This window comes from Ruditapes philippinarum, unplaced genomic scaffold, assembly GCF_026571515.1.
Source record: "Ruditapes philippinarum isolate M1 unplaced genomic scaffold, ASM2657151v2 ctg10433_1_1_1_1, whole genome shotgun sequence".
Lineage (NCBI taxonomy): Eukaryota > Metazoa > Mollusca > Bivalvia > Venerida > Veneridae > Ruditapes > Ruditapes philippinarum.
Genome location: NW_026856276.1, coordinates 10951 through 31602, shown reverse-complemented (window position 1 = coordinate 31602; position 20652 = coordinate 10951). Strand labels below are relative to the sequence as shown.

At 31.5% G+C, this 20652-nt stretch overlaps 1 protein-coding gene across 1 annotated transcript; it reads left to right on the top strand.

Moving 5' to 3' along the window:
* Positions 1-641: 641 nt before the first annotated feature.
* On the top strand, positions 642-18373 carry LOC132746050 (retinol dehydrogenase 14-like). Its single transcript, XM_060735110.1, has 3 exons — positions 642-678; positions 3680-3792; positions 17423-18373. The coding sequence occupies exons 1-3, from the start codon at positions 642-644 to the stop codon at positions 17612-17614; spliced, it is 342 nt and encodes a 113-aa protein (XP_060591093.1). The 3' UTR covers positions 17615-18373.
* The last annotated feature ends 2279 nt before the right edge of the window (positions 18374-20652 follow it).

Sequence of the window (20652 nt, the reverse complement as noted above, 5' to 3'; positions counted from 1 at the left end):
TTAGGAATTGACAAGCAGTTTTTGGTATGCTGTGTAAGGAAATCTTTCTTACGGTAAAGGAACTTTAACCTGGCGTTAGCCTTCTGAATAACTGAGTCTGTCATGTAACCAAAGGACAGGTTCTGATCAATTGTTACCCAAGATATATGATGGATGTGGACGCTTCTATTACAGTGCCGTTACAATTTATGTTTAATTTGGAATGTGACCTGAGGTTTTGTTTAGAACCAAACACAATGGACTCAGTTTAAGCCAAGTGCAACGATAACTTATTATCAATTAACCATTGACTTACAAAAAAAACCCGGAAAATGCTGATAATATGCACAACTAGACTCGGACAGACAAATCTTCAGATACAGAAATTTCCACCTGAGATAAACTTTTTCCAGAAACGAGTATTCCATAGTCATCAGCATATAGCAATAGTCTATTTTTCACAAACTGCTGACATGTCATTGACGTAAATTAAAAAGAGGAGGGGCCCAATGATTGAACCCTGGGGAACACCACATGTTATACTTTAAGTAGAAGAAAAACTACCTGACACATCAACAAGCTGTTGTCTCTCAGAAAGATATGACCTAAACCACCTTATGATGTCATCACCAAGACCAGACGCTTGAAGCTTCATTAAGAGAATGGAATGGTCAAGGTCAGTTATGAGTGAAGATCAAGGTCTGTCTGGTTATTTTTAAGGGATATCCTTGAAGATTATGTTCAAGTTTGAAGACAATCCATTCAACAAGAGCTGTCACAGGAGACAGCGAAGCTCGACTAATAAAATACTGGACGCAGTAAGGAAGACAAAAATATGAAAGAAAAATCAATTATGTATACTTATGTTTAAAGTTATAGTAAAAAAATAACATTGTTAACATAAATTTAAAGATCAAGGGGAATAATTCTAGAAAAAGTCACGCCAGAGTTATGAACCTTGTCACACAACATGTGTGTAATGATAAGAAATATATATTTGAAGTTGAAAGTAGATACCTTAAAAAGTAAAGAAGTTATAATATTTCATAAAGAAAATCCATAGTTCAAAGAGAGATAAATCTGTAAATATTGATTCAAAAGTTATAAACATTGTCATATAAAATGTAATTGATGATAAGGAATAAGTTTTTGAAGTTTGAGATAGATACCTTTAAAACTAAATAAGTTATAGTAAAAAATAACATTTTTCTAGTAAAAAAATCTAAGTTTATGGGGAGATAATTCTTGCAATGTTGGTGCTAGAGTCCTTATCACACGGTATGCCTAAAATACGAAAGTGAGATTTTTGACGTAAGTGAGCGAAAGTGAGCGAAAGTGACTTTTAAAATTTGAATTGTACCGTTTTAATAGAATTTCACAGTGAATTTTCTGTTTGTGGTCGTATATTATTAGCAACTAATAATATTTCTTTTCAAAAATAATCACTAATATAGTCTATGATGATTTAAATGCCATTTATTTGCATAATTTCTATACACAAGTTCTGAGATCTTCCTTTCGCTCACTTTGAAAAATACGAAAGTGACTTGTAAATTATTAAATATGGAATTGAAATTTATACTAAAATTGCAGTTTGCAGACGTATATTATCAGAAATCTATAATTTTTATTTTAAAAAATAATCATTATGATCTTTAATCACCATTTATTTGACATAATTTCTATATACAAGTTCAGCAATCTTCCTTTCGCTCACATAGAAAATACGAAAGTGACTTCTAAAATATAGTGTTTAATTGAAATATAGTGTTGAATTTCACATTATTTATTTCTGATGTTATATGTTTACAAACTGCAATTTAAGTACATTTTTTCAATTCAAACTCTATATTTGATTTTTTACAAGTCACTTTCGTATGTTTCAGTTTAAGCGAAAGGAAGATCGCTGATGTATATTTATAGAAATTATGCAAAAAAATGGGTTATAAAACTTTAAATCATCATAATGATTAATTTAGAAAATAAATAATAGTAATTTCTTATAATACACGTTTACAAACTGCAGATATAGTACATTTTCAATTAAAACTCTATATTTAATACTTTACAAGTCACTTTCGTATTTTTATATGCAAGTGAAAGGAAGAGTGCTGAACTTGTATATAGAAATTATGCCAATAAATGGCTATTAAATCATGATGCTAATAATATACGTATGCAAACAGCAATTTTACTGTAAAATTCTATTAAAACAGTACAATTCAAATTCTAAAAGTCACTTTCGCTCACTTTCGCTCACTTTCGTCAAAAATCTCACTTTCGTATTTTAGGCAAACCCCTTATCACATAAGATGTGGATGATGATAAGGTACATATATTTGAAGTATAACATTGATCCCTTAAGAAATAAAGAAGTAACTGTAATAAAATACGTTTTTTAAGGAAAATTCTAACTTCAAGGGGAGATAAATCTGAAAATATTGGTGCTAGAGTTATGAACCTTGTCACATAAGATGTGGATGATGATAAGGTACATATATTTGAAGTATGAAGGCGATCCCTTAAGAAATAAAGAAGTAACAGTAAAAAATATTATTTTTTCAGGAAAATTCTAACTTCAAGGGGAGATTAATCTGAAAATATTGGTGCTAGAGTTATGAACCTTGTCACATAAGATGTGGGTGATGATAATGTACATATATTTGAAGTATGAAATTGATCCCTTAAGAAATAAAGAAGTAACGGTAAAAAATAGTATTTTTTCAGGAAAATTCTAAATTCAAGGGGAGATAAATCTGAAAATATTGGTGCAAGAGTTATGAACCTTGTCACATAAGATGTGGTTGATGATAAGAAACATATATATGAAGTTTGAAGTTGATACCTCAAGAAATGACAAAGTTATAGTGAAAAATATTTTACTGCACCAAATCTTTAATCTGAAATCTGGACGCGGACGCCGACGGGCGAGTAGGACACCTCTCCACATAATTCGTATAGTCGAGCTAAAAATAACAAAGTTACAACCAATAATAGCATGAACAAGCAAAATTTGGACTTTTGACCTTGAAGGTCAAGGTCATTTATGGATAAATGTCAAGGTTAGTGTGTTCTACTGAAAGGGGTTGTCCCACGGGTTGTTGTGGCCAAGTATGAAGACAATACACCAAGAACTAAAAAAGTTATGATTCAGGTACAAGTTTACGGACGGCATCGGCAACGGTAACGGCAACTACGCCAGGACTATAACATAAACAATACCTCTTCCTTTTTTTAAACAAAAGTCGAGCTAAAAATGACAGCAGTAAACCAGTTCTTTTTTCATTAAAACATTCTCTTATTTTATACATTTTAAAACGTGAAATTTCACTTAGCACTGACACGCGTATCGTTTATTAAGTTATTATCAACACTTTTACACAATAGTGTGTTCATTATCATCGACAAGTTGTAAAAATTGCTTGAATGATCTCATAAAATACAAAACGTTGGACGACACCAAATACATTTTTAGAAAGCATCGGAACTGCCGCGGTCGGTAGGCTATGTAGCATAATTTGAATTGGCTCGATAGAAAAATAATCACTAAAACACTTACCTCAGCCGAGCTTATTTTGGCCGTGTACGTTGACTTGTGGTCAAAAGTTGCTTACCCGCGGTGATAATTTGGCATCTAAAATTTTGTTAAAAAGGGGCATAACTCTTTCATTTATAAGTTAAATTGCATGTTGTTATTCAGGGATATACACATCTACGTTAGATCCCGGAGCTGTTCGGAAGACAGAACTTTTGAGGCAATTTAAGCTGCCGTTCTTGAAATTGATTGGCTTTTTCCTCGAATTCTTTTATAAGGTGAGATTTTAATGAAGTATTCCTTTGCCACTACTCCTTTGCTTGGCTAGTCAAGAAATATAAAAGCTTTGTTCCTGAAGTGATTAAACCCAACTAATAAAATAATCAGTGTGAAAGTATTATGATAATTCCATTATTAAATTTATTTGCTATGGATCATTAGTGGACAGAAAATCACATTCTATTTAGTATTAAAACTATAAAGGGTTGCACATGTATTATAGAAATTTTTGAATACATAATGATAATTTAACATGAAATAGCTTATTTAGAATAGATTATTTTCCTTTACAGTTTCTGTTCTTTATAAACAAACAGTAATGAACAATCTGTAGGTTTTTATCTTTAACTTGAAGAATCAAGAGATATACTTTTATTTAAACTCACTAATAGAAGCAATACATAAATGCATTTAGTTTATAAAAATATATATTTTGAAAACAAAATATACTTTCAGAATCTGTTTACTACATAAACTGCAGTGAATCATGTAAACAAAATGCCGAAATAATCATATAAATTTACAGTCTGATTATTTTATACAGTCAAAGAATCATGACCACATGAAGGACAGTTACGACATAATTGTTGAAATATGAATGGCATTTTAGCTTAATTTATTTCATTTCTGGTTTAAAACCTTAACCTGCATACATGCATACTTTCAGTTTTTTTCGTGCTAGATAAGCTAACATATGTTTGTTTTGTCGTGGATGATATACTCTCTCTCGCCCCCAATTTTATGACACACCCTGAAGCCCCACCCACAAATCCCAACTTCCAGATAAATGGACTTTGGTAACATCAGGGTCTGAAAGACCATGGTGACATGAACCAATTGCAGTGAATTTCATGTTTCGTCATATACCGTTAAAAACATTACTATCATCATTTCTAAGTAAAATTTTTAATCTCTGACGAAAGCTTAAGGTATGTGATTTTATCACTAATATCTTGGGCGTCTTTGAATTTCTAAGATATGTTGGAGTAGAGAAGTGTTTTCCCAGGGTTAAATATACACATTTGACCATAATTGTTATTTAAGTTCTACTATATGATTCTTTGTCCACTGTACTTGTTTGTAATGTTCCTTATTTATTTAGCACAAAATTGTATGATAATGTGCAATAATATTTCTATAACCATAAAGTGAAGAATTTTTTGAAAAAAAAAACCCTATAAAAATGTTAACGCATGTCATAATTCAGCATCCTTGATAATTTCAAATTTGCTCCGTAGCAATTATTTAGCTGGTTAATTATTTACTTTGTTGTAATGGGATTTTAACTCTCACAATACTCATAAAGATAAACGACTTGCCAATACGTACAGAGCAATGCCATCCAATACTTTAGTGCTGTCTGGTTATAATCTATACAGTACTGTTACTTTAATGTTTTTTTAACATTTTGATCTTGAAATCCATTTGCATGAATTACATAAATTAAAGGTCAGAAAAGCTTGAAAAACATAAAATTTGTATTTTTTATATACCAGTAGTGCAACGAAGAACATGAAATAGAAAACTCTGCAAAGACTTATAAAAAGATATACCCTGAATGAAATTAAAAAGTGATTTTAGTTAAAAGCATTGCAAGGCTTTTCCATTTTGGTCGTTTTGCACAATATAAATGAATAGTCTGGAAAAATGGGATGACTTGGTCTGAAAACTTGTGCACAGACCTACGTCCTTTTGTATCTCGGAAACTTATTTCTAGTCCTGTCATGCAAACAAAAACCTCAGAGGAGTCCCTATAAGGAGAGCATAGGTTGTAAAAAAACTCTAAATTAATTTAATTCAGGTTGAAATGAAAGTATCAGATTTAATCTTCTCCCCTTTGGGCTTTTAGGATGATTGTCTACGCCTTTTTGTTGCTGCATATTATAGAACATTTTTCTGCCATGTTGATCTTAAGTTAAATTTTCAAAATTTCATATGACCAAATCTTTTAATAGTAGGTTTTAATAACTGGTTAAATAACTTTATGTTCTTCACATTTCAATAGGAGTTATATCTTCATGTTTGCATCCAGGGACAATCAATTAAAAAAATCTGGAGACATCTACCCATACCTCATGCCATGGTTATACCTCGATACATATTATTTAAGGTGAGATTGCTGTTGTAACTGGCATATGCATTACTCTAGTGATGTTTGATGTTGACCCAACCTAACTACATGCATGGTTATTATTATGAATTGTATACTTGATATAGTTATACATTCAAATAATAATTTTCTGACTTGTTGATTTATTTATACTTAGTACCTCCCTCCTCTCCTACCCCCACTCCCACCCCTCCGTCCCCGAAAAAAACAAAATCCTTCACACTTTACACTCTCTGGTTTTCATAGCACATGTATTTATGGACGGATATCTTCTCTTACAATATATTTGTTTGTTTCATTGTGTTTTACGTCACATCGACACAGTATAGGTCATATCGCGACGTTAGCTTTACTGGTGGAGGAAGACCTCAGGTGCCCTTCCGTGCATTATTACAGGCACGAGTAGAACCACCGACGTTGTAAGCGAGCTGGATAGCTTCCTCACATGAAAGAATCCAAAGTCCTTGTCGGGATTAGAACCAAGTGCGGTGAGGGGCAAGTGGTTTGAAGTCAACGACCTTAACCACTCGGCCACGGTCGCACCATCACTTACAATATCTAGATGATATTGAATGACGGAGGTTTAATACTGGTTGAATAAAATTATGTCAAGTGAGCCTCTCAAATTCAATAATTTAACTAAATAAGCTACACGAATATAATATTCTATTTATTACATATCAGAAATAAAAACTATTTACAGTACAAGAGGGTCATGATGGCCCTATATCGCTCACCTTAAGTAAGAGCTCTTAAACAGTGTTAAAAGTATTTTTCTTTTAAAAACAAGCACCAGGTTTATAAAATTCTTCAATGTCATTTAAAGGTTAGTGTCAAATGTTGCCAACAGCAACAAGAAATACCTCTATTTTTTAATGTAATGGTTGCTAAAAAATACACTTCCCTGTAGCGCTTTTACATCATGAAATTTTAACAATGCAGACAAAGTACAAATTTGGATAATGCATGTACTTCAATAATAATGGGTAATAAATAATAAATGGCGAACATTTAACTAAGTCAGTAAACAGGAAGTGGATGAGCGATAGACCTGAACTCGGGATCACATTTTAATGCTGTCATAATACCAAATATCAAGAGGCTGTGACATGTAGTTGCTGAGAAATAACTGACAGTTTTTTACGGTTACGGAAATTTTCTTCCATTTACAATTCATGTCGAGAATTTAACTAAGTCAACAAACAGGAAGTGGATTAACAACATACCTGAAATCCAATCCCATGGTATGTGACCACATGTTAATGCTCATTGCTGTATACCAAATATCAAGAGGCTGTGATAAGTAGTTGCTGAGAAAACAAATTCCTACCATTGACCATTATTATGAATTTAACTAAGTCGGTAAACAGAAAGGGGATGAGCGACAGACCTGAAGTTGAATCCCATGGTATGGGACCATGTGTTTATACTGTATACTAAATATCATGAGGCTGTGGTAAGTAGTTGTTGAGGAGACTGTTTCGAAAAATGGCCCTGCCCGGAATCAAGTCTCAATACATGATGGTAAACAGTATTTTTTTCATATTTGTAAAAACTGTTTGGAAACCAGTTTTATAGTTGTAACAGATTTGTGTTTATATTAAAATATTTTTGAAATATGAGTGTTTACTCGAAGCGTTTCATGTCCCCCAAGGATCTGTGGTTAACATATTAGAACACCTCTTTCTATGAAAACCTATTTCTGTTCACATGAGTGGCTCTAAACACAGGTTTAATTGTGAAATTAAATCTTGTAAAATGTTATAAAAAAACAAACACACAGGGCTCTCAGTAGGGTCAGAATTTCACGAGTCAGACTCTTTGGCCAAAATTTTCATGAGTCAAATCAGTTTTTTCTTGTGTTTTTGTCTTTCATGTTTAAAAAAGTAAATGAAAAATTACTATTGAGGAAGTCATTTTGAGTAGATTTTCAAGTTTAAATTGATAATATTTAACATAGAAAAAATTCCTAACAATATTCCTTCTATAATATACAAGCCCCCCCCCCAAAAAAAAAAACAACAAAAAAACAACCAACACTTTTTATTGAGTGTGATTTAAACATATGTAGGATATGATAGGTAACCAGGAGTGGATTGAATGTAATAATTGTAAGTGAAAATTCCCAGAAGGCAAATTGACTCTTGTGCAGATTTTATCACGTGTCAAATGTTTGATTTCCTGATTTTCAGGAGTCAAAACCCATATACCCAAGTCAAACGAGAGCCCTGATTAACATCTACATGTACCAACAAATACATTGAAGCACTTTTCAAAATTCCCGATTGTTGCTACTGATTTTGCAATTCAAAGCAATTTAATCATAGCAAATTAAATAATTTAATTGCTCAACATTTTTTCCTCCGATAAACAACGCTAACAGTTATGTAAAACCACATATGTATCAAAATGCATGCACAAAAGTCATAGGTAACAGCAACTTAAATTCTTGATTAGCTTTAGTACGAAGCACATGGAGTACAAACATCTATTTTGTCTTGTATAAAATATTCGTTAACGTGGGCTATATTTTGTTCCAATTGCATGCAAGCACTCAATAAGAGCAACCATTTTCTACATTCAAACACTAATAACAATGACTGTAGACATTTAAACTTTGCAATATTAATGTTGCAAAACGTACTTACTTTCCCCTTTCGTTTTTCATTTGCAAATCATTTTTCCCGCAAACCGGAAGGATGAAAAAGTAATATCCGTAAATTAAACTTTTATCTTAATCAGCTAATTTTTATGAAAAAAACAACAACATTTTTTGTTCTCTTCCGTTTCTTTGTGAAATAATTACACAATAAAATGTGCAACTCATTGTTAAGAACATTGTATTTCGGAAACGACACATACGGATGATGTTATGCGCTTAATGGAAGAATCCATTATTGAATAGGGAATCCACTTCACTGTTGCTTTCAATTTGTGCTATTCTAACTGACTCTGTTTTGAATTACATTCACATTCAACAACCTTTCATCTTTCTAAAGCTTTAACAGAAAAAATCTTCATAACAATTGTAATGTTCTAAATAGAACCAGACCCTTAAAGGGATTCTTTGATAACACAGACCCGAAGGATAGTTTCTAGCTTTTAATGTTTACTGTACAAGTGTATTATATGAACTAACTACAAGTATCAGAGAGGCAGAGCATGCATGCATTATACATAGGAGGCGGGGCTTATCATAACTGACAGCAGCATACTACAACAATGTCAGTTGAAACAAAAAATACAATATCTCAATTTATCCCTACAAAGAAAGTCTATGTATCCCTGCAATGAAAAAAAACCCTTACAGAGACCAATTTTCAACTCTGGACCATAATTTGAACATGCTTTGTAGAAACCAACAAGCCAATGCCTAGTGAGAAATATCTAAGCTCTAGCCCTTTCCATTTTAAAGTATAAGAATTTTTAAGTTTTTTCTTTTAGTTGCCATATGTACTGTATTGAAAAACTGAATACCATAGACTATTCTAATATTTATTTACAGAAGTATTAACAGAGGTCTTGCTATATTGCATGTATAATGTAAAGTGTCCATCAAAGAGGGCTCAGAGAGAGAGAGAGAGAGAGAGAGAGAGAGTTCTCAGAGTGTGCATATTTAATCATGTAGGCGGAGCTAATCTCTAAATACTAACAACACTACATCTCTGCCTTGCTTAGGTTTAAAGTTCACTGGTCAGTCCTAATGAAGAACATTAATTATTTGTCTGACAGTAATGTTATTGTCTCAGATATCCATTGATTCACAGGTGTTTATTTCACGCTGGCGCTACCACTACAAGTTAATGATTATTTTATATCCAGTAATGATAGTCTCTTGATTGCTATCACATTTTATCTCAGTTTATGTTCTAGAGGCAATTAGTCTAGAAAGTTACTGACTGTCCGTAGTCCAATAAATTAACTTAATGTCTAAACTGTGTTGAGTAAATTTTCAATGTTTATAGAATACTAACAGGTTTTATCAGCATGAAATAAAACAAATTAGAATAAAGATTGAAGATAGAATCTAAATGATACACAATTAGTTTAAGTATCAAAATGCCAATTGAATGTTTTATTTATACTTGTATTCCATTTTCCTCTGGAGATTTAAGCACATAGTAAAGAATTGTATGATTATTAGCAGTTATATAAAATCCCTGTTTAGAATGTTTGTACACACCGACAGTTTAAATAATCTAACTCATTTGTTTGAATGAATATTCCTTTAAGTTTAAGCTAACTTTTAGTGGATTATTATGCCACTATTTAACACTTGTTACACATATATTCTTCTAAATAGTCATATATATGCAGGTGGTTTTCACTCATTTAGCTACTTTTTAGTGGATTATCATGCCACTGTTTAACACTATTTACATATATAATCTTTTAAATAGTCAGGTGGTTTTCTGTGCCTTTCCGATCTTCGCAAAGAAGTATACTCGTTTGATGTAGGTAAGGTTTCGAACGTTGTGTTTTCATCGGATTGTGATTCTATGCTCGTTTTGTTGTAAATTGGTTCTGTATTGCTGTGTTCACCCTCGCTATTCAAAGGAGAATTTCCATTTTGACTTTGCGTCTTACAGTTGCCGACACGTTTAAAATGTGATGAATTTCTAGTGATTTGTTTGTCTCCTCGCTCTGCCGTTATCATTGATCCTTTTTTCTTGGTTACTTCATACGGTTTAGGGTCGTATGGAGTTGTGAGTTTATTTTGTTTGGTTTGCTTTACTAACACACTGTCACCTATTTTAACTTCAGTTTTTCGAGCGTTTCTTCGATCGTTTATCAGCGTATTCTTTCATTTTTTGTTTTGATTTTCTGTCCTTTTCTCTGGCCTGTATTTCCTTTTAAGATTTCTTTTGTTTTTGAACCATGGGAATTTTTGATGTTAATAGGCCTTCCGTAGATCAATTGTGCAGGAGTTTCGGCCGTTGTCCCATGTGGTGTAGATCTGTAATCCTTAAAAATGCATACATGTCTTGTTTCCAGTTTGTATGGTGCACATGAGAAGCTCGTATTGACTTGCCTATGGTTTTCATGAATCGCTCACATTCAGCTTTTGCCTGTGGCCATAACGGGGTTATTTTCCTATGTTTGAAGCCCATGTGTTTTGCAAAACTTTTAAATAGGTGAGAGTTCATAGGACTGCCGTTGTCTGACTTAAGAATTTCAGGTATTCCATTTCTGAGAAAATTTTGTCCAGCACAGGGATCACTGTATTTTCCTGTCAGGGAATTTAAGACTTCTACGAAAGGAAAACGTGAATATTCGTCAAATTAGTACAAGTAGATATTTTCCATCAGAAAATGGGCCACAAAAATCCAAACTGATCATTCGAAAATGGGTATTTTCGGCATATCACTCATGAAAAAGGGTTCTTTGCCCCTTTTAAAATTTTTTTGCTGCAAGAGGGGATACAGTTTTGCACATTTTTTTAAAACTTTTTGTCCTTTTACAAGGAAACACTTTCTCTTAAAATTTGTTTTTTTTGACAATTCCCATAAACCTTTCATGATTTAAGATTTTGCTTTAATTTGAAACTGCCGGGGAAATAACAATTCTTGTTTCATGCATTAAGTTTTCACCCCCTTGGGATTTACTACCAAATTTCTTTCCCACACCCGAGAGAACGTATCAAAACTTTATTTTTTGGTTGCCCAACACCTGTCTTTATGGTTTTAAAAGGGCCTTTGGAGGTCTTTGTCCTAGAATTTCCCTGAATTTTTCATTCATGTTCTTTGCAACGGGAAACTTTCAGGATATGCAAAAAATTTACATATTCTTCAGCTATGCTTGATTTGCTGCCTTATCCTGTGTCTGGATGTCTGCTTATATAATCTGACATGTTTGACTCTCCAGGTTTATGCACGATCCAATTCAATTCATTTATTCACTCAGATCATACAAACATGACAACATGAGGTAATAATACAATTACATGTATATAATAAATGAGGCTTCAGAATCAGACAGTATCAAAATAACATGATATATAAATTGTTAACATAAATATTGCGGGAGAGTCAGTATTAAAACAAATACTTCAATAGGGTTTTCCACATCATTAAATTTATACATTTTTTGGATCATTTGAATCGTAATAGATCTATAATTTCTTTAATAAATAAACAAAGTTTTTTGTAATCTGGAATGTTAACATCAGTGTTTATAAGAAGAAGATCAATAGAATGTATATTATGTTTCTGTAAATAGTTATGTTTTAAAAAACGTTTCCTGCTGTTATCAAAACAAGGACACTCAAAAAACATAATGAAATTCATCACCAGTTGATCTATCACACAGTGTACAGACACGCCTGTTAAGTAAGATGTTGTTCCAACTTCCGGTTTCTACTGGCAATTTGTTATTTCTTGTTCTAAATTTTATCATGTATTGTAAAAAATTTGATGGAGATTTTACAAGATATGTTTCAAAACAAAAATTATGTTTGAATAACTATAATTTATGCATTTACTAGAATTCTCAATATCAGAATAGCACACTTTTAAAAATAAATCTGATAATTTTTGTTTGACTGACATCGTAAACCATTTATGGTTATGAAATTCATGGTTATGCCAAACGTTATACAGACCACATTCATACAAAATATTCTGAACAAATTTTATCCACTGAAATCTTAATCTAGATACAGTCTGGGAGTTATTAAAATAATTTAACAAAATACGATATATCAAACACGGTAACTTGTTCTGTTGTGGTATGACTAAGTCAGACCAATATGATATAATTCTACATTTAATTTCAATAGATAGTAGTTTAACACCAGTTTCACCGTAAACCATACAATTTGGTGTACTTGACTTTAAACCTAGAATATATGTTTTAATGACCAAACTAATGCTAAGTTTTTTTTCTCTTGCTGACTGTAAGAGCTTCGTTCAACATCTGTCAGGGATCTGCTTGCATAACACATAACTTTACCTTCTTGGAGCATACTTGCAGCCACGCCCACTGGAGATGCATCTGTGATTATTTGTGTTTCCTTATTAGGATCAAAGTATGTCATGACTGTATCACTGCTCAAAAAAGATTTCAGTTTGTTAAATGCTTCGTCTTGTTCATTTTGCCATGTCCATTTTGCATTTTTCTTTATTAGACGACGTATTGGCTCTGCTATGGTGCTGTAATTTGGGATAAAGCGTGACACGTAATATGTCATTGCTAGGAAACTTCTGACTTTTTAAAACTTTTTTGGAAAAGGTGTGTCTTTTTAATTTTTAAATTTTGTTTTAAGGGTCTGCTGAATTCCATTTTTTACTAAAAAATGTACCCAAAGAATTTTTCTTTTTTGCTTTTTAAAAACTAAACATTTGCTTTATTAAATTTTTAAAATTTTTTTCTGCCAAGCGTTTTAAACCCGCCTAAATCTTCTTTTCAGGGCCCGGGTTTGGTCCCCAGCCCAAAAAATGACTTAAGGGGAAATTTTTCCTCACCCGTTAAACCCTTTCAAAGAGCCTACTAAAGCATTTAAATTTTCTCCCTTGCACTATTGTTTCCCGAAACGAGGCTTTTCATCTCTTAACCCAACATTTTTGTAAATTTTTAAATTTTGCGGGGTTTCCCTTTCTAAATTCAAATTTGGGTTATATTATGATTTAAACTATTTAGAAAAAATTTTGGCCCCATTTAAGTCCACAATCATTTACAATTTTTGGGAAAAATATGCCCTTGTGCGTTTTAGGGCTTGTTTTGGTAGCCTCATGTCGAAAAATTCCTTTTTGGGTTGTTTTTGGCTTTGGAGCTACTACAAATGGGTGATACCCAGTCGGGGGCCCCCAAACTTTTTAAATTTATATCTGGGTCCTCCCTTTGGAGCTCTTTTTAAACCCTTGGGTTTTTTAAATTTGGGAAAGGTACGTCTATGTGTTAAACTTTTTTATCCACATAATTTTGACTTTTTTGCCTTTCTTTTTCCCCCATGCCGGGGAAACACGGTTTTTTTTTTTACAGAGTTCATTGACCTTGCTGACTGTGTTTTTATTTCTGGAATGATATTGAGGTCAACAGATGTCTGATAAGAGAGAAGATTACCCTGCTGCCCTTTGTCACATATACTGGAGCTGTTGTTATTTTGTTTTAAGATTCAATTTGTGCTTGGAACTTGCCTAATAAGGTAACTTACTAGCACCATATGCAAAAGACTTGGTGTGTGCTCTCTTAAGATGAACTTTATTTTGAAGCTTTGAGTACGTGTTTTCGTCAATTACAATTTATTGATGATCCTGTATCAATTAATGCTTTAATTTTACAGCCGTTGATATGCACTTCCAGCTTTTGGTCTTTGTAATTGCATGGAATTGACAGATAGTCCATATATTTCGTTTTTATCTTCGCTTTTCTTTGTCCTTATCACTTTCACTTTGTAAGCTATCGTTTAGATTAAATGTGAAACTTCTGTCTTTTTTGTCTTTTTTCTTTGAGAGGCAGACTGCTTCAAAATGGTTCTTCTTCGAGCAAAAGGTACATGTCTTACCATTTGCTGGGCATTTTCCGGATTTATAAGGATATTCATATCCACAGTATCTGCATTTTGTTTTATTATTGGGGTAATCACGTTTCAGTTTCTATTGCGTCTGTTTTCCTCTTTGTCGTGTTTTCATGACATTTATGGAATCCTGTTTTGTTTTTTGTTTTACTTTCAATTTCAGATGCTTGTTAATCTGATTATTCAAGTGTCCTGTCTTCTTTGACCAGACTGTCTCATGGAAGATCTTCGCGTAGTGCTTTGCGTCGCAGCCGTGTTGACCTGCAACCTTGAATAATTTGCGATTTGATTTCCCTATCTGTGTTTGCAAATTCACAGTTCATGCTCAATTGTCTCAGTCGTGTGTGAAAACCTGTCAATGTTTTCTTCCATTCCCTGCTTCTTCTGTGGAAATTTATAGATTTCAAATATTCGGTGTTTTTCTGTGGAGCAAAATATGCCGTAAGTTTTGTTTAAGCAGTTTCGACCTCATCCCCAGTATTATGAAAAGTTTTAAAAATGTCATTTACTTCTTCCCCAGCATAGTGAAGAAAACGTGCTCTCTGACGTTTTTTGTCTTGCATGTCCATGCCTAACATGAGATTTTTGAATTTGCCAGTCCATTTTCTCCAACTGTTATCAACGTCTGGTTCATTTACACTAAATTCTGGAAAAACTGGTAATCCTTGAGCCATATTGTCACTGTATCAGTGTTATTGATAAGGACATAAGTTGCCAAAAATAAAATCCAGATAAAGTGTCTTAAACTTTAAATTCAAGAGGTGTAAATTATCCAGTGTTCACTGCATTTGATTAATTCTTGTAAAACAATTTTACTTATATAAATCCATTTATTTCTTTTTAATCGTCGTCGATATTGTACTGTATTGAAAACTGAATATCATAGACTATTCTAATATTTATTTACAGAAGTATTAACAGGAGTCTTGCTATATTGCATGTATAATGTAAAGTGTTTATCAAAGAGGGCTCAGAGAGAGAGAGAGAGAGAGAGAGAGAGAGAGAGAGAGAGAGAGAGAGTGAGAGAGAGAGAGAGATTTCTCAGAGTATGCATATTTGAAATTTCATACAAGTGTCCATCGTATTATTTTTTTTAGAAAATTTGATATAGCTTTAAAGGAGTGTACTGTACTGTACAGTATTTGGGTATATTTTGGTTCAAAACACAATGATAGGAAAATGTATATTTGGGTATGTTTGATCAATCATAGTGAAAGTTTATATTATAATTCATCATTAAATCAGCACTTTTTAGTATAAAACATTTATATTTAGTATATTGAGCAATATTTGGGTATATTTGGGCAATATTTGGGTATGTTTGTGTGTATTTGGGTATATTTGGGTATTTCGTGCTGCCCGACAGTCTGCAAAAATTTGCAACCAGGGCAGGCAAATTTTAGATTTAATAGTTCCCTTGTAAAAGAACAATCTGCTGAATTTTTCACTGAGGGCAAGCAGTTTACTTGATCAAAGTTGGAGAGCAATCATGTTCTCTGCACCCACGTCCAGAAATACATTTAGATAAGGTCTCTTTTTATGGAATGATTTGTTTATGCCATAAGAATAATTATGAACATTTTAATTTATCTTGTTTTAGGAGTGATCACTTTATGTTTACATCCAGGGCCAGTTAATACTAAATTATTGCATGACGCTTTCAATCCTGTCCTAAAACCACTACATCCTATAGCTGCTGCATGCTTTGTAAAGGTAGTTGTACTAACATTCTCTTACCTTTGTTGTATTTATACATGTAATTCATTTTAGAGATTCTTCATTATTCTGTATATTTTTAGCTGAACTATTCCGAAGAATATATTTAGCATGGTGTCAAGATTGAACTACTAATTTAGATAGAGATTTATAATATAGAGATATCTGTGTCTCATAGGACTTACAAGAAAGTTTTATCATCTTAATCTTTTATTTCTCGCTTTATTTACAATTATATTTCAGTTGACCATATTTGCTAATCACTGTATCTTGAGTTTTAAGATTTCATCCAAAAGATTGTATTGTTACTGATAGATCAGGGTATCAAGTCTGTGACCCTGGATTATTAGACCATCTTGCTTCTACTTAATGCATGTTTTGTAATACCACATTATATTGTATTGGATAGCACTGAGTATTGTACTGAATGTGAATTAATTTTATATATCTAAGTTTTATAATATTACTTAATATTGTAGATTCTATGGTACATCTAATTTTCCTAACAACTTTTAGTTTTCTCAATTTCTTAATATGATATTATTTACCTTAAACATTCTTTCTGTATTTGAATAAATGATATCTTTTAAATAACATATTAAATTATAATATTTGTAATAATGTTTGTGATTTCATATTTTGCTTAAGTAAAGTAATCCTAAAGAAGGCAAATCTGTCTTTTATATTTAATGTAATATGTTTCGTCAAAAGATGTACTTAACTGTAGTCATACATAAAAAGCAAAAAGAAAATTTTAAAAGTTATACTCAAAGATGTACAGGGGTGAAATCATCTAGAAATTTTTACTTAACTTTCGGTTTGAAAATATCATGGGGATTTGAATCAAAACTGAGTAATATAATAAAGGTATTGAGTATTATAATAATTATTTATCACATATCCATGCCGATTTTGCCAGTCCATAAAATTGTATTGCACTGCCTTGCATATATTTTGACATGAGGTCATTTGTGTTATACAAATGTATAAAGACATGCAAGATGTAAGTGTTACACTATAAAAAAGGGGGGTCAATGAGAAATGATTCTTTTGCACTTAATTTATTTTGGGTATGTGATAAATAGAATGTTATGTTTGTGAAGGTACATAACTGAATTTATTGAACTCATTGAATGAAATATTGTGCTTGCCAGAGGCTCGCTTAATATATTTTTATTCAACTTTTTCAATAAATTAAGTATTGAACATACACTCATTCAATGTCCTTACCAAAATCTTCACATTTATGCACCTGCAATTAAGTCATGTATTTAATTTTTTATCACAGACACCTGAAGAAGGGGCTCAGACCTCTATATATTGCTCAATAAGCAAGGACATCGAAGGGGTGTCCGGGAAGTATTACGTGGACTGCAAAGAAGCAGAAGATCAGAGTTCAGAGATGAGCAAAGACATGGGTGTTGCCAAGAAACTCTGGGAAATAAGTGAACAGTACACAGGATTAGCAGAAAATAACTGATTAGTTATATATAATTATATGCTTTACCAATGATGTGGTTTTTATTGCTACAAAACAAAATGATTGTATTATAATCCAGAAGTGTTTCCATAGAAACATTGTTAGTCATTTCTTGTTCAGTTTTATATTAAATCTTTGACAAACGACATCTATAACTTACAACAAAAGACTATGTGCAGGATTTGTCATCTACTTTTGATCTCGAAGGTTGTTTTTTATGCCTTATCATGAGTATATGTATACATATCCTTTTGTTTAGGTTTAATGATCTGATTTATGCATAGATTATAACATACATAAATGTGAATAAAAGGCCCATTATATATAAATGCGTCAGAAACACCATCATTTTCAGTGGCGGATTCAGGCCGGGGCTTCAGGGCTGCAGCCCCCCAGCACAGCCCAAAGATACGTTTACCAGCTGGGCTGGAATATATTTTTGGCAGTTTCAAACTTTATTGGCTGTAGTTTACTCCCTTATCAAAACAGTAATTGCTGTCATCCAGTTGTTATACTTCTGCCTGGGGGCTTTGCAGAGATCTTTATCTATCAACATGCTTCAATGACTTTGATGTTTAAACTGCATAATTGATTGGTTTATTACTTTCCAAAGGTCTAATAAAATTAATAGTCACAGCTAGTGGCAAATAGACGTGTTACATTGTACATCATATTTTACTATCTTTGTTTTTCCATTTCCTATAATAATAATATATTATTATTATTATTATTATATTTTTAAATAAAATTTGAATTGTACTGACCTCTTTAGTTCGAAAGACCCTGGCCTGTAAACACTAACCTATACACAATACAGTTTTTTGTAAAACCATCCAAAAGGTACTATAAACGACACTAGAAAGTCAAGGAAATAACACCATTTTCAACCTCATATTTCAAAATTTTCTCGGTCTGTGGGAGGGGTCACCCCTCCCAGACCTACCCCTATTGTATATATATTTTTCTTAATTCCGTATCACCCAAATAATTACAAAACATTAATTAGTATACTCATATATTTAAGCAAAGTACATTGCCAATCATAAGATGAGCTATAAACACGTCAATTACAATTTTTGTCAAATGAACAAGATGCTGGCCCAATCTTCAATTTTCGCCCGTTGCATTATTTTGTACAATTCTTCCACCCATATAAAAAAGTATAAAAACTGAATTATTTTTAATATAAAGTTAAGAATATTTTATTATCTTTCTTTTAAACTTTGCAAGAAAAACAGAATTATTTTTGTTAAGAAGTTAAGAATATTTTATGATTTTTTTTTAATCTTTGCAAGTGTAATTATTTTTACAAACATTACAATTTACCTATTAACCACTATTCTGTAAAAAGATTTCCCCTCAAACAATATTGTATTGTTCTCAAAATATTTAGCAACAGGTTCATACATTCATCAATTACTTTAATGTGAAAGACAAGTCAGTAATTGTCAACAGATTTATTGTGTAAGAAATATATATGTTATGTGTTATGTTTGCCTCAAACCACTTTTTCTATACTTCTGAAAGATACATTGTTGTAATTACAAGTAAAAGTGACATAAATCTAATAAATAATTCAAAGTAGAAACTAAAGACTATTTATCAAGGTATTTGGCAGATATCAGACTCCTGTATATAAGCTTGGACAGTACTCTGGCAGTCACATACTAAATTGAATGAGATAAAATAAATCTACCAGAGATCTAAATTATTGTCTACTTATTATAACAGGTATGTTATTTTCTGTTTGTTTAAATTTGTTATATTTTTCATTTCTTACTTTGTTGTAAATTTGTAATTTTATTTCATATAAGGTTTAAATAGTGAACTGTTTTATTTTTACATATTAAGAGTTAAATATGTTACAAGTTAGTAATTTTACAACATTAAGATTTGTAGTACTTTCACAGATTAAAGTTGAAATTCATAGAAAAATGTATTCTTGAAATATGTTTAAGAAATAATATAATTTTAATCAACCTTATGTGTTTAGATATGTTTTAGTAACATTCAAATTCAAAATTGTCAAATTAGATGTTCCTTATAATAAAAGGATTTCTTTTATCAAGTTTATAATTTTATGTAACAATCAGTAAGTAATATTGTTGTTTAAAAAAAGCATGATCTCATGAAAAACATTTCGGTACTTTTCATGTGCCTTGCGAGTAACTTATATATAATTAATACCATTCCCCACTTTAAATAATTTGTTAGAATAATAACGAAGAAATATTATTTTATTTTTTAGATAGAATTAATCTATATTGTTATCTACATTGGTTTTATAGATGTTTAAATATCTAAATGAAATGAGTAAAATTATGAAATCTTTTATAATATAGAAAATTTCAGATACATATACATTACTTATATGATTTCTTTATGAATGATGTTTTATGTTTTGTATTGTATTTGATACACATACTAAATTGACTGAGACAAAATAAATCTACCAGAGATCTAAATTATTGTCTACTTATTATTACAGACACAAAAATCTCAAAACTAATTTTACACCAAATTGGATATTACATATAATAATCCGATATCCTAACGGTGTAAAAGACTGGTGGAGAATCCGGGTAATAGTATCTTTTAAAATTATTCATTATCTTATTTTTCTTTATTACAAACTTAGGAACAGTTTATTTATATAAATGTTAAAACAGTATAAAACAATTATATACAAATTTACTTGGTGATAAAAAAAAAATTGTGTAATACACAAAATGTTATATGTGTTTATATCTTTAAAATATTGTCTGACTACTGGTATAATAAGCATAGTTTGTTATTCAAGCAATTTTTAAAAATAAATAAGAAAAGTGTTTGTTTTATTATTTCAAAGATAGAAGAGTAAAAGTTTTTACACACAGGATTCATCATCACCTTGTTTCCTGGCTTGAATAACCAAAAGTGTGTCAGTCCTGCACTAAAATGAACCAAACTCTTACTTTCTCAGATATACCAATTCCTTTATTGTATTTTTTATTATTTATATTTCATCACAAGCAATACTGTTAAAACTCTTATATTTT

Coding starts and splice junctions, on each gene's coding strand:
- LOC132746050 (XM_060735110.1), top strand. CDS start 642: ATGGAATGGTCAAGGTCAGTTATGAGTGAAGATCAAG. Junction 679..3,679: donor AGTTATGAGTGAAGATCAAG/GTCTGTCTGGTT, acceptor GTTGTTATTCAG/GGATATACACATCTACGTTA. Junction 3,793..17,422: donor TCCTCGAATTCTTTTATAAG/GTGAGATTTTAA, acceptor TTTTTATCACAG/ACACCTGAAGAAGGGGCTCA.